The sequence below is a fragment of the Tiliqua scincoides genome, chromosome 4 (genome assembly GCF_035046505.1).
Source record: "Tiliqua scincoides isolate rTilSci1 chromosome 4, rTilSci1.hap2, whole genome shotgun sequence".
Taxonomy (NCBI): Eukaryota; Metazoa; Chordata; class Lepidosauria; order Squamata; family Scincidae; genus Tiliqua; species Tiliqua scincoides.
Window position 1 is genome coordinate 114138168 of NC_089824.1, and position 15229 is coordinate 114153396.

Here is a 15229-nt window from a genome sequence, read left to right on the forward strand (position 1 = left end):
AACTGTCTTCTATAGCAGTGTGCACGAGTTTGGCTTAGTGGATAGACAAATGAATCCAATGTTTTTTTGCTAATATTGCTGTTTTTTTCTTGTTTCTTGTAGCCCACTTTCCTAGACTATGTGAAGCCACGCTCCTGGACTTGCCATGTTAAAATTTGAAGTCTTCTGGGTTCTTTGTTCTTTACTATGGGTGCCATCTTCTCTTCTGGGATGAGTCTTCTGACCTTGACCCAAGGACAGTCTTAAAAGTAATTTAAAACCCCACAAAAACATGTAGCAGTGACACAAATGACTTGAGCCTTTTGAAAGAGGAAGTGTCTTTCATTATGGAGATTTATTGCATTCTGCTATTTAAGGCAGCTAAAAGTGCAGAAGGGCTTGTTCTTATTCTACAAGCAGCTCTGACCTGAGCCATTTTCTTGCTGGTCCTGAAACATGCAGAAAGTTTGATGAAGTACTTCCAGTGAAAATGTGGCTTATTTAAACTGTGGTCTCTGTATTGCCTGTTTTTTCTCAGCATCCCAAAAGGGGTGGTATTGTGTGATTGGGGTCAATTTTGCATATCTGATCCTTTAGAATAATCTTTGATAATGGAACTATACAGTATTTGTATGTATTCTTTTGCATGTTGCTTCAACACTGATGTATGATGGGACCAGGAGTCACAAATATTGGGGTGGCTTATCAGCCAGCCTTTATTAATGTTTGCAACCAATCCCCTGCCCTGACCAGCACATGCAGAGGACTTGAAAGAGAGGAAGGAATTCCTCTCATTTGCTCTGCAATATGAAGAAGATCAGGAGCAATGGGAGAGACTGCTGCAGTTTCTCATCTTTTTCAGACCACAGCATAAATGAGACCTTGGAGTGTCCTTGGAGACCTTTGTGTCCTAGTAGGCACCTTGCCAGACTGCCAAAGTCACTCAGAGTTGTGGGTGCCTGGATGGAGCAATAGAACAGAGCTTGTGTCCTCTTCTGTTAAGGTAGCCATTGTGTAAGCACATGACCTTGATTAGTCTGTCCAGAACTTTATTTTTGGCCACAGCAGGTATTTGTAGACATTTACATTTTTGCTCTAGATTGGACAAGTGGACTCTTTTGACTTCTAAAATGAATACTGTTTTAATTTTTTTATTGCTACTTGCAAGAATGTTACTGGTGGTGTTTGTGAAAGATATACCTAACTCTTTGATTTTATGTTCTCAAGCTTTATTTTTTCTTTTGAATAAAAACAATCCTAACTTTAACAGTTGATTGTCCCTTTCTAGGGCCTTTCTTTGGATTTTTAGTCTCTCAACAATTTGGAAGGAGAATCTGGCTTTTTCCAGCTCTGTTCACTTGTTTTTGGCTTCTGAACTGATAAAACCCCAGCATTATCTTAAATATTAAAATATGAAGTGTAACTCAAGTGCAGACTTGTTGACAACAGAGTAGCTTGTATTTCTTGTACCAAAGATGGTTAATTTCTTTATGCTATGCCACAACTGAAGCAGGTGAGCTAGAAGGTGGAATCCTCTTTCAGTTGTATGTTGATGGGGCCAGTCTCTCTAAAGTAGCTACTTCCTGTCTGTTGCTACCTGTTTGTAAGCCCTATAATCTTTCCATTTAATAGCACATGTATGTTCAGCCCCATGGATCCCTTTCTCTCTCTAGCTTAATTGACCTTTAAAAAGGAATAGATCCATCCAAGAAAGAGAAGCAGCAAAAAAGTAGGATATAGATGTTTAAAATAAATAAGGCATGATGAAGACAGAGGCAACACAGAAGAATATAACATCAGACTATTTACAACTTCTGAAAACTACTTTATTTTGGATTTACAACAGAAGGCAAAAGTCAGTGTTATAGGTAAAACTATGTACTGCACTTTGCTAGGTATGAGGTAGGGCTATCTGTGACTAGAAGTCATTGCTTTGCAGGCAAGATCCAGCCCATACTGCAGTCTAGCCATCCCACCTCTATTCCTGATTGCGTTAAATGTTTATCAGAATTTAATGTTTCTAAACTGCTCTAGGCTTTTGGGATCCTATCCTGTATTGCATGCCCACCTTTAAGTTTTGACATTCCATGTTGACATTTATTGCTGTGATTTTAGGCAAGGAATGCAATTTTGTATTTAAGAAAAATCAAGGTGACCAGATGACTTTTCAAGGTGACTTTTTGCAGGACGTGTCCTTTTTTTTTTTTTTTTTTTTTTAGCCTCATGTCCTGGAAAAGAACTTAAATGTCCTCCTTTTCCATGTGAGCAACCCATGCAGGCAGTGCATAGCCTTCTTGTAATAAATAAATTATATCTAATTAGATGTAATATAGTTTTAAATTTAAGAATAAGGAATATACTGTTTAAATTAACCACATGAAATCAACATACAAGTGGTTTTTAGCTTTTATTTTGTCATGTCCTACATTTTTCTTGGATATCCTACATTTTGGGGTGCCTTGTCCTCTTTTGCAGTTATGACATTGGTCACCCTTAGAAAAACGTATCAGAAATGATTGGAATTATTTACTACAAACACTGGTTTGCTCACTAGGGTAGCCTTGGATTTTTGCATCAAACATATTGGATATGGATGATTGCTGTGCTTGAACCTCCCTAGAAAATGACTGTGCCACTGTACAAAGCAATATCCCTTATTGGTGATTGGCAACTGGCCGTCTATTGAGCCAACCCGGCCTGCAGATAACGGCTCTCCGGCCAGCCACACTCACCAAAATGTGGGCCATATGATCTGCCTCTAGTCTGGAGCCTTAGGCATTCCAAGTTCGTCTGGGGTCTGGTTTAAGGGGGGAGGAGACTAGGGAGAACCTGTGGGAGATATGTAGACTTTCTGTACACTTGAACTTTTTGCTCCTTGTTTTTGTCCTCTAAATGGTACTCTGGTAAACACTAGGGGCTAAACAGCTGCCCCCAATTGCTTAATTGCAGCAAACATGTAACAGAGTTTCTGCTCATAAATTCTCCCTGCCTCTTATCTGCTGTCTCCTCCATGTAGGTAAGTTTGTTTTGTTGTAAATGACCTCTTACGGAATTTCATTAGTGACGTTTATATCACTAGGTTTCAATGAGGAATGTAAAACTGAATTATAATTTACACTGTAGGTAGTAAGGGAAAAATGTGCTGTTTAATAACTTGCTGAAGTTGTATAATCCATTGTCGCAGTGCAGGAGTCTAGACAGAAACACCTACTGGTAGTATCAGGGATATTGACAGAACATCTTGGCTGTCCCTTTATTAAGATGTATTTGGTTATTTTTAAAAGGTTGGTTTTTCCTAGAATTTTAAACCATTCAACTCTTATAGTGTTAGGAGATGTCAGCCAGAAATAGAAGTCAAACTTGCTATTAAAAATGGAAAAGAGTAGCAAATGGAACTGTACAATATTTTCTCTTCCTAGTTTGTTAATGGGAAAAGTTGTAAAACTGAAAACATCAATCTTATTAGAAGGTTATTGACAGCAGAATGTTGTACTCCTTTAGATATTTTGTAATTATTTTGAAGTAATCAAGAGTTAACTTACATTTGGATTTTTATTTTACCTTAAAACAATTGTTTTGCCTCTTTAAAGAAGGTAGATCTTAATCTTTTCACTTCCTAGCAAAACAAACTCCAGTATGCTTAAAAAGCAATTTTATTGTCAGGATCAGCAACTGGACCCCTGGGGTCAAATCTGGCCCCTTTCAGAGTATTGGAGGTGAGAGAGAAGGGTGAAGTAAACGGTGGCCCTCGCAAGTAAGAAGACTTGTTGGCAGTAGAATGGAGGCAGCAAAAGCTCAGGCTGTCCATCCCTTCCTCAAAAGGGGTTCTTCTGTCAAACTAGTTATTGACCGATAATGAGTATTGTAGCATTTTCTCAATTTTCTAAGCCTGGCTGTGTCTGTCTTGTATTCCTAAGTAGTTTTACATTTTGGTCTCCAACTGACTGACCACTTTCTCTGTCTTCCTTGAAACTTTAGAGGAACACTAAAGTTTTTAGCAGGAGGCACTATTAACCTGGGTTCATCCCCTGGGGATATTTTGAAGGTTCATTACCATGGAGGCTGGGCCAATTATGTCATGGAAAAGACCAACATGATTAGCCCACTCAAATGCCTGCAGTCCTGATGTCATGGTTCAAACCCATGGAAGAGTACCTCCCCCAATGCTAATATTGTATAACAGGAGTCTCCAAACCCCAGCCCAGGGGGCCAGATGCGGCCTGTGGCAAGCCTCTATCCGGCCCGCAGCAAGCCTCTTTTCCCCTGAAAGCCTCTAGCCCACTTGGCTGAACGTGACAGGAACTATGCTCTGGTTGTGTTTGGAGAGTTCTAAGGGCCAGAGAGGTTGAATGAATGAGCCCATTCATTCATTTATTCACTCATCTAAGTTCTAATTTATTTATATAAATTTTATATTTAAATTTTTTTCTGGCCCTCAACACCATGCCAGGTATTTGATGCAGCCCTCTGGCCAAAAAGTTTGGAGACCCCTTCTGTATAAGATTTACATACTGTAAACCCTAGCTTACAACAAGTTATTAATATTTCAGCTTGCAAAGCTAGCCCTTGACTTAGACTGTGCTGCTGGAAATATACACATTGTCAGTTCCCCTGAAATTCAGATGACTTGAAGTGCTATGGCTGTATATATTTGTATCTCTCTCTCTCTTCATTGTTCATATGTTAGCTTGAAATTGTGATTTCTTCATTACAGTCCTGGAGATTGTGGCCTTAAAACTTGCAGCACTGGTGCAGATCTTTGCATTGAGCATCCACCAGACAGGACATTTGAAGAGGGCACATGGCTGATATGTCTGACCAGTATTGGGCAAAATGAATCCAACTGCCTCATAATCATTTTTAAAGTAGCACAATGTGCTAGTTGTTCAAATAAATTAGAGCCCAATCCTATCCAACTTTACAGCTCTGGTGTAGCCACAATGCAGCCCCAAGGTAAGGGAACATATGTTCCCATACCTTGAGGAGGCCTCTGTGACTACCTCCCCACCACAGGATGCAGTGCATGCTCCATTGGCATGGCTACACCAGCACTAGACAATTGGATAGGATTGGGCCCGTAGTCAGTAATACAAACTGCCAGAGTAGGATTGCAGTAGTTTGGCTAGGCCTGATATGATCATCCTGATTGCTTGTGTCCCTAGGTTTATTTGGCTCATGAGTGTATCACTAATTGATATCACTTGGTGAATGTTTCTTAGTGTACTGCTAGTATTGAATGTCAGCTGTAAAATATTCACACAAGTATAAGATGTACCTTAATTTGTTGGAACTGTACAGTAGGCAGCTTTGGAGAGGGCTGGGTAGAGAAAAATTGCTGGCCAAAGTCCTGATTAGTCACTCTGCATAATCTCCAGATTTCATTAGATAAGGCACACATTATCTCTTTACATGTCCCACCCTTAGTCATTGCCATTTATATAGAAAGATTTGAATCTTTTAACTAGCGGTATCTAGTATACATGAATGGAACAGGAGGCTTTTCTCTCTGACATGTTACCAACTGCATGCAGTCAAGCCTGTAGAATGGATAGACTGGTGAAATCTTCCATTTCATAAGCTTTTTTGCCTGTGGAGTTAGTTCATTATCTCTGAAGGTACATTGTCCAAGATGACCTTGGAGCCAGCCAATGAATTTTCATAAACTATCTTTTCTACTGCTTATATGAAGAGAAAACCCTCTACTAAAATTTGGTACATTTTCAAATAAACCCTTTTCTTTGGAAAATACTTGTAATTTTTTTAAGGGGGAGAAGTAAAGGCCTATCAACATACTAATTGTAATTATAATTTGGACTGAGATTCCTGAATGTAAACGGTCTGCAGGGGGTAGTGCATGAGTGGGGGTAGTGCAAAATTCAGGTATTTTGCTTGTGGTCTGTATCAATCCACTGACTGGAAAGTAACTGATTGATAAGGCTGCAGGGACCCTTCAGTGGACAGAAGTGGCTGTAGATGGCATAGCAAGAACTAGAAAGATTTGCAGATTTTGGCAAGAAGAAAAAGAAATGAAGTGGAAATCAACAGAGAATGGGATCACTGCACTTCAGCCATCTTAAAGCTTTTTGTAGCACACAATGCTATGGAATCATAGGGTGTAATGGAATATTGACAGGTGGGGGAATACAATTGTTAATTATTGAACTGTATGTTGTGACCTGTGTCACGTGCAGAGGTTTATATGATCTATACTGTACTGTAAAAATTGAAATATATTTTGCTATCTATGGAATGTGTAGGCCTGCGTTTATTTCCTCATCCTCCAAGTACCAAGCTGATTTCCAGACAGCATGCTGCCCAGTACGAAGTCTCTGCCTTGCCCCTCCTGTTGGGGGTGCATTTGGACCAGGAATTGGTACCCTTGATCATATGCGTGGGGTGGTGGTGGAGGCAACTTGTCCTACCTGATCCTCTGAATGCACTGATAAATCTACCCCAAATTCACTTGAGGGGTGGGGCAAGGATGTGCACAGGACACACGTACATCTGCAGTAGAATTCATGGGGTTGCTCTAAGTATGTGAGTATAATCTGGAGGAAGTCCACACAAACATATTTCCCATTCCAACTGCTGGGTGGAATGTTCTGTCCACAGCTCCCCCCCTCCCAGTGTAAGAAATTGCCTTTCTGCACGGAAAACTGCTCACTCCCTCCTCTTCGCCTGCAAGTGTCCCTTGCTGTGCTGCGCCAGGTCACTTCTGGTACTGCGGGCGGGGACCGGGAAAGACCCCGCAGGGCGCGAATGCAAAAGGAAGCTGGAGCGGGCGAGGCGAGGCAGCCTCTGAGCAGAGCTGGGGCTTCGGGGGAAGCCGAAAGGTATCCGCGCCCGCCCGCCCCGCCCCCCCAGCACAACGCTAGCCGAGTGCCGCCCGGCTCCTGCTTTCCGCGCAGCTCGCCGCGGCCAGGCGCTCCCGGAGCAGGGCGGGCAGCCCGGGGACGGCACAACGGGCACGAGCCTCGCCTCCTCCTGGAGACGCTGGACTAGGGCCCCGAGCGCCGTTGCCAAGGCGGCCGGCCGAGCGCCTCGCAGAGAGAACCTTCCTGTGGAAGGCCCAAGTCCGGGGCCAGTCAACGGGCGACGCGGGCCTGAAGGAGACGGCGAGGTCGTGGGGGGCGTCATGCTGGACAGTCACCCGAGGCTGCTGCGGCACAGCTGCTGAGGTCAGCCAGCCAGCCTGCCTTTCTCCCTCGCAGAGGAGGGACGCGGCTTGCTCTGGGGCTCTGGGCCAGGGTCTGACTCTCCCTGGCCTGCGCTTGGATGACGTCTCTGGGTCACTAGTCCTCATTGAGTCCTCATCCGGGGCTCGTCTGGGAAGCGCACGTTCAGTCCTGTGTGTTGGTGGGGATGTGCAAGGGCGGCACGGAAAAAGAAAAATCTGCACCGCGCTTTAGCAGGGACGTGTGGCGGGTGGGGAGGCAGGTGAGGCAGAGCCTCTCCACTGGAGTCCTTCCAAAAGCGCCATCGCCGTGTGAGGCACTCCAGCACCCACAACCCATGCGCTTTGCACTCCCCCCTCACCTGCCCTCACCACTCACCCCTTTGAGCGCTTTGCACTCCGCCTTCACCTGCCCTCACCACTCCCTGTCTCACCTGGGTTGTGGGTGCTGGGGTGCCTCACACGCAGCGGCACTTTTGGAAGGACTCTGGTGGGAAGGCTCTGCCCCACCTGCCTCCCCACCCTCCACACGTCCCTGCACTTTAAAGAGATTCTTGGCAATTAAAATAAACGTGACTGGGTTGAAAAAGACCTTGAGTTTGCACTCTCATCAGCACCATTGAAATGAAAGAAACTTCCACTGATGTAACAGTTTCTTTATTTAAAAGTTTTTTATCTTACGTTTTCCCAGATAATATGACATCTCAGATGACTTAGATCAATCATATAATAGGTACAACAACCAGGGGTGTCAAACCCGTTTCATACCAAGGGCAGAATGGCATTCATTATCCCTGCTGAAGGCCAGAGGTGATGCCATTAGGCAGGAAGTGATGTCATTAAACAGGTCATGACTAAAAATAAGCACTTTTTCTCACTTAGGAACTCATTAGCTACAAAGACAGAAGAGAAAATATGCAAATCTTGATTATATTTCAAGATACAGGAGAGCACAATTTTCATGTGGGCTGCCCTTACAGCAGTAACACCTCAGCACTGCTCAGCAGCTGAGAGCCTGAGGGCCAGACAAAAAGTTTCTGTGGGCCATATCTTTGACACCCCTGAATTAAACAGTACAGTAAAAGCCATGCATACAAAATGCACATGTATGAGTTAGAAATAGGCTCTTTTCTGTTCTTAATTTAGAGCTAATTCTCAGGCTGTATAGGAAATAAATAACAGGCCTAGAGATAAAGAATTAGCCTGTATTCTGTATGAGCAGGTTAAACCTGATTAGATTTTAAAACACAAGCATCTCCACTAAGAGCCCAAGCATATGCATGTCTGCTCAGAAGTAAATCCGTTATAGTCAGTGTGGCTTATTCCAAGGTAAGTATGGATAGGATTGCAGCCTCAATAACCACCTCCCTTTTCCTTACCATTCAGCCCTTTTTCCTTACTCCATAGCTTATCCAAACCTATGGAAATGAGTTAATTTCTCTAAAACAAGCATATGCCTCTCATGACAGTATTCTTGCCCAAGGTCCAGTAGCTGGTACCTCTATGTGCTGGTTATCAGCAAGTGCAGAAGCAATTAATTTGCTACCTAGAGGAGAATCAGTCCTAAGTGCAGGAAAATGCTTTCATGGTAGGTGAGTATCTGCTGTGGGTTCTGGCTTCTCTGCAACTGTCTGCCACAGTTATAGCAGAGGTAGCAAGGGACTGCTCAGTTGATGGGCTAGAGCAGGCTAAAAGACTCAACCTTACAAACTTGCCTGAAAAATTACTAGCTCACCTGCCCAGATACCCACATGTATATTAATTATTTGTGACCTAAAGGAACAAAAGTAACAATTACAGCAAATTTTCCTTTCCTGGAGGCAGTTCTTGCTGATCATAGGTGATAGACTAAGAGCCCAATCCTAAACAGTGCATGCTGGCTCACCACCAGCGCGCACTGTTACAAACATCCTATAAAGCATGTTTGTGAGCCCTTAGCACCTGCCCAGCACTGGAGCTAGCCCAGCGCCGGTGCTGGGCTAGTGATGGAAAGCCAGTGCTCCTCCACTTGGCAGTCACCCAAACTGCTGGGCGGCAGAGAGGTAGGTGGGGGCATGGGGGGAGGCGGGGATGAGGCACTTCAGGGCAGGGGAAGGTGGGGGAGGGCAGGGAGAGGGTGGGCAGGAGATGTGCTGGAGGGAGGGAATGGGATGGGAGTAGGGTGTTGCTGGTGAAGCTCAGCTGCACCTTATCCTGAGCTCTATGTCGGGCCTTGTGGCCCAACATGGAGGCTCTTGATTCTGCGCCAGCCCAAGGGCTGCTGCAGAATCAAGTAGCCCCTTTGTGGGTCCCCTTTTCCTGAGGAGCCGGCGGCGGCTGCCTGGTGTGCTTAGGATACTGTGGCAGCCATGTTTGGCACCATGGCAGCCATTTTCGGCACCTTGGCAGTCCCATGTGCCAGGCAGGTTAGGATTGGGCTGCCCAGCTGCAATCCTATACACAATTACCTGGGAGTAAATCCCATTCAACTCCGTGGGGTTTATTTCTGAGTAGCCCTGCATAGGATTGTGCTGTGAATAGTGACGAGGTTGCTCTACACATATGAACGTACACATAAAGTTTGTGTATCTTATATTATGTGTCTTCCACGTAATACACCTTCCTAGACATAGGGTCTGAAATGGGATCATGTTATTAGTTGCAGCCATACAGTCTATCAATGTGAGTTATATATATTTTGTAGATAGCTTGCTGCTGGAAGCATCACTGAGTCAATGAGCAGTCCACTCAAAATCAAAATTTCATCATGTCTGCAAACAAGGAAGCAGCTACAGCACTGCCTTCTACTTCAAAACAAGAGAGCAGAAAAACAAAGGATGTGTCATCCCTTGTACCTGTCAGCAAGGAAAATAAAGGTAAATCACACAAGGGAATTATTCAATAGTTTACAGCTGTGCATGGAAACAGAGGCACCTGTAGTTTATTGACTGCCCTGTCTGCAGTGTTTGGATTCCTGATATTAGTGCTGTTCGTTTGTAGAATAATTTTGTGTTTGGTTCACTTCAAGCATATTTTGGCATTACCAGAGTACATGAGAAAGAGACAAGAACGAAAGACGACTGGATAAATTTCTGAGAAAACAGAATCAAGACTTAATTCACTTTGGTCTGGAGTTGGCCAAATCCTATAGCTGAATTTGAATAATTCATCTGTAATTCATCACTATCCATAGCAGGAATGTCCTCCCTGAACCAGGCATATTTAAATATTCTGTCTTCTAGAAGGCAATTAATGTATGACTATTCAGCTTTTAAAGAAGTGTCTCTTATGATTGTTTTTAGAGGAGAAAGTGTCTATCTAGATTTTCCAGACAATTAAAAGCCCCCTTATATAATGTAATATTATTTAGATTTAGAACATTATTATTTAGAACAGTGGTTTTTAAACTTCGAGGGAGCTATACTCCCTCAGTAAGTCTTTTGGGGGGAGAGACAAGGCAGCAATGTGATCCCCAGGATCGTGTTGCTCAAGGGGGTGAAAGGGGGGTGCTTGCACTTACATTTAAGTAGTTTGGGCTTCTGGAGGCTGCAGGAGGTGCGGAGGAGAGCTCATTGAGGCCTGGAATGCTCAAACGGAGACATCGCAAAGCACTTAGGAGGGAAAATTGAAGTGGCAGGTGCAGTTGGGAGAAGGAGAAAATAGTGTTGCTCATTTTTAAAACAGCTACACAAGCAGTTTTTCCATAGAGTGATATGGTGATAGAGTGATAGAGTGATATGATAGAGTGATAGAGTGATAGATATGACAGTAATAGAGTGATATGAGCAAGGTGCTCAGTCTCTAAAAAAAGAGGTCGGCAACCTACGGTCCACTGGCCAGATTCATCCTGTCACCCAAAGTCATCCTACCCATGCGGAGCTTGGCTTGGGAGGCAAGGTCTCCCACCCACCCACTGCCTGTGCAGCAGTTGCCATGGAGCAGCAGAGACTCTTGCCCAAGCTCACCAAGTTCCTAGGCTATGTGGCGCAGGGACTCCATGAGCCTAGGCAGGCAACTCTGCTGTTCCCTATTTGGCATGCAAAAAAATTGGATGGGAGGCTTTGCCTCCCAGGTCGAGCGCCATGCAGCTGCATCCGGGAGCTTGGAAACGTAATTTGGCAATGATGTGATGAAATAATTGCCAAACAGCCAGCCTCTTTGCTCAAAAAGTTTACCAACCCTTGCTCTCAAGAATCCAAAACTAGTTTTAAAACATTCACAAAATAGAGGAAGCGATGTTATTGCTCACCTCACCATGCGTCAAGATACACTGGATATACTGGATACTCAGATGTATCCAGGTAAGACATTCCTCACAGCACTAATGATTGTGATTTGATATGATTCTTGTTGGGATTGTGGGGTAGGGCACTTGCCTAGTGACAAATTATTGAGTACTGTACTGGGAAAATGTGACATCTCTACTTCAGGCAGTTACCGGGAGCTCTCATCAGAGGGAGGAGGGGTCAATGGCATGGTTCTTGTTTAACTAATAAGAGGAGAGGACCAGGATATAGTTCTATAGTAGAGGATATGCTTTGCATGCAGAAAGTCCTAGGCCAAATGCCCAGCATCTTCAGGAAGGTGTGGGAAAAATTAATAAAGACAAAACTGATGTTTATTGCTGGTGTATGTTCAGATTCAGGAGGTTTCTGACCCCAAACACAAGCTTGCATTAAGGTTGGAATAAAGAAACACAAAATCAGGAGGCTTGATGCAACTAGCCCAAAACAACCAATCAAAACAGTCAATCAAAAGAAAACCACAGAGTTAGCAAAAGATACATAAGATGTGTTAACTGCAGCATAAATTTCTGAGTTAGGAAATAACTCTGTAATCTTTTGCTAAAAGGAACAGAAGGAAGTTGCTCCATACATCTTGCTGTCTGCAATTATTCAGTAACAAAGATATGACTTTCAGTGATAAAGGTTAGGGCCTGGATGCAGTGGGTACAAAGGCTATGCTGAAAGAACCCTTTCCAAAGTTAGGTCAAACTACAGTAATTGATTAAGGGCCCAATCCTATCCAACTTTCCAACTCCAGTGTAGCCACAATGCAACCTCATGGTAAGGGAACGCGTTCCCATACCTTAAGAAGGTCCCAGTGATGGCTCCTCCACCACAGGATACAGTGCACACCCCACTGGCACAACTACACCAGCACTGGAAAATTGGATAGGATTGGGCCCTAAAACATTAATCAATATTTTGCAGGTGATGGATTATGGCAGCGGTTCCCAAACTGTGGATCTTTGACCCACCAGTGGGGCATGACCCAATTTTTGGTGGTTAGTGAAATTGACAGAGCAGATTAGGCTACAATGTGTATCAAGGGTCAAACAAGCTGCTACTTGAGGGAGACAGACAGCACTACTGCCCAATCACCATTACAGCCACACACCCCTGGCATTTATAAACCAGGCAGCAGTCTCTAGGGCCTCAAAAACATTTGGGAACCACTGGACTATGGAATTCTGAACCTACTACTCAGTGCACTCTTGGTTCTTTGACAAAGGACCACAAAAGACTTTTCAAGTCACACGCTAGTTGCACATTTTGTCTTTAGATCTGGACTGAACTTTGTCTCTCCCAATTTCAGCCTCTGTTTTGTAATCTGGATTTACATTGGTTCTGTCTTATGTTTGCACATTTTAGCATTAGGGTCAGCAAGAAGGCAAGAAGTTTTTTGAAGGACAGTTATATACAGGTAGAACCTTTTTATGCATGGGGGTTCATTCCTTGAACCTCTGCGATTGGGAAAATCCATGTTGTGCCAAATCATAACAAAACAACGTGATTTTACACAAATTGCACAGAGTTACGCAAATTGCGTACAGTTAAGCAAATAGCCTTACAGCCTGACACTTGGGGATGGAAGAAAGCTAAGGCAGCGGTTCTCAATCACCTCTCTCTTCACCACGTCCCTGCTCCCGTACTCAGCCCTAGGCCTAGGAGAGGGGGGTAAAGGGGATAATTTGCCCAGGGTCAGAAAGAGGGCCCAGAAGCCAAAGGAGGGGGCCTAGAAATGTCCTGGGATCTTACATTTTCCAATCTCACTCAGACTCACTGACCACATGGAATGCGCATGGTGGCAAGTATTGCCAGAAGCCAGGAATGCCAGACTCAGGAATGTGTACATTCCTTAACAGTGTCACATCTGGGAGGAAGCTGGCCTGCTCCAGGAGCTCTTTGGCTTGTGGATCTGCTTCCATGAAGGAGTGCATGGGAGCTCAGGGACACAGCTGTGGGGCTACAGCTGCTGCAGAAGTGCTGCCCACCCCATTGCCCCCCAGTCTGTTTCACCCCCTCCCTCTTTGGGAAGGGGCCCCAAAGAAAGTTTGTACCCCCTGATAGGACTCCTCTTGGAGGCCCTGACTCAGCCCTCTCCTGTTGCCCGCTATTCCCGCATGTTTTGCAGGTGGAATGCTGAGCTTTTAAGAGTCCGGTCCTATGCATTTCTACTTACTTACTCCCAGGGAAGGATTGTAGCCTGAGAGCTCAGTCCTATGCCTGCCTACACAGAAGTCCCATTATAGTCAATGGGGCTTACTCCCAGGAAACTGTGGAGAGCATTGCAGTCTTGGAGCCCAGTACTAGGCCTTTCTACTCAGAAGTAAGTTCCATTATAGTCAATGGGACTTACTCCCAGGAAAGTATGGAGAGGATTGCAGCCTAAATCTAATGCTTGGGATTGCTCAGAAGACTTGCTTGCTTGGCTGTTTTGCTTGTGTAGACTGGAGCACCTGCACCATCTCAGTCTGAAGGGGTGAGGAATTTGGCAGAGGGTGCCTGGTTTTCCTTCTCATTTTCAGCTCTAAGAAAGGCAAACCAAATAAGCCAGAGGAAAACGCTCCGTGGGTTTTTTAAAGCAATCCCCCTGTGTTACTACCGTGCCAGCCCTGTAAGTGAGTGAGTGCGCTCCTCTTTGCTGCACCTGTTCTGGCTACAGAGGTTTTCCTCTTGGCTTCCCTCTCCAACTCCCAACAAGATTCTCATTGATTCTTGCAGAGTCTTCTGCACTTGCCTCTTTGATGGCTCAGGAGCTCTAAGGAGTCTTAGTGTTCCTGTGCAAGGCACACAATCTTCCAGAGCCTTCCATGACTTCAGGGCTATTTCTTTGCCTGTGCAAGGCACAGCCTTTTTCCAATGTTTTGGACTGCCTTGAAAAGCCTTGGAGCAAGACACCAGCACGTGGCAAAGGAGGCAAAGGTGTGTTTGACTTTGAATTCCCCCCCCCCCATTCACGTTGAGATAAATCAGCAAATAAAAAATTTGTGTATAAAAACATTGCACCTGTACTGTCTATTTCTGTGGACCATTTGTTTGCCTTATATGTGTATTTAGAACCATTCTTTAACACAAATTCTTTTACAAGGGCTTGGGGTGGGTTATAGAAGCTATATGAAAAGATGAGGTCACAAAGAAAGTGGAACAATGGGAAGAATAAGTGCTTAAAAGGAAAAATGAAAACCCCTGTCCCTTATTCCCTATTAACAGGGCCAGCCCATTAATGAGGCCAACTGAAGCAGTTGCCTCAGGTACCAGATTGGTAGGTGACACCTACTTGCCTCTGCTGCTTCTCCTTTTACTCTCTGGATTGGAAAAGGAACATAGACAGGAAGGGGAAATGTGGAGGGAGAAAGAGTGCTCAACAAAAACATTGGAGAGTGGAAGGAACAGAGGCTGGCACATCATTGGGTAACCAGGGCAGCATTTGGCATACTGCCTCAGGATGTCCTAGGCTGGCCCTGTATTAATCTCCCACCAATCCTTCTCCAATCAACCCAGGCGTCTCAATTTTTATCTGCTGTGGTTTAACTAAAACACAGAAATGAAAGCTCCACAGGGTGTCTGTCAGGTGGATCTTTGCAATTTCAAAGCACCTCTTTAGTGCCACTGATATATAAAATAACAGCTGGGGGTAGCATAGGTGGACAAGTTTTTCCAGATTTGTTGATGCTAATGCTGCTTTTTCATAATGATATTAGCAAAGGAGGTACAACAAGGGGACTTTGAGTAAGAGTTCTACATGATCAGTTTATACAGGAGTGAACAAGCAAGCAATTGTCATTATGTTTTAGTTTGGGGAAAAGTGCAT

General features: G+C 44.3%; 2 protein-coding genes across 11 annotated transcripts in view; both read left to right on the forward strand.

Moving 5' to 3' along the window:
* SOAT1 (sterol O-acyltransferase 1) overlaps window positions 1–6224 on the forward strand; it is a 56352-nt gene extending 50128 nt beyond the window's left edge. For all 5 annotated transcript variants that reach the window (XM_066623594.1, XM_066623595.1, XM_066623596.1 and 2 more), the window contains exon 16: window positions 103–6224. In XM_066623594.1, the coding sequence (XP_066479691.1) occupies window positions 103–159 (57 nt within the window). In that variant the 3' untranslated portion in view covers window positions 160–6224. The remainder of the gene's footprint in view (window positions 1–102) is intronic.
* A 474-nt stretch (window positions 6225–6698) lies between these two features.
* The window catches only part of AXDND1 (axonemal dynein light chain domain containing 1), a 65232-nt gene continuing 56701 nt past the window's right edge, over window positions 6699–15229 (forward strand). For 5 of the 6 annotated variants that reach the window (XR_010794350.1, XM_066625118.1, XM_066625122.1 and 2 more), the window contains exons 1-2: window positions 6699–6812; window positions 9837–10008. Coding sequence is in view for 5 of the 6 variants with exons in the window: in XM_066625118.1 (XP_066481215.1) it covers window positions 9900–10008 (109 nt within the window). In the remaining variant the exon portion in view is untranslated. Of the gene's footprint in view, window positions 6813–6874; window positions 7158–9836; window positions 10009–15229 lie in introns of those variants that run through there. The other variant, XM_066625119.1, reaches the window with a different exon arrangement.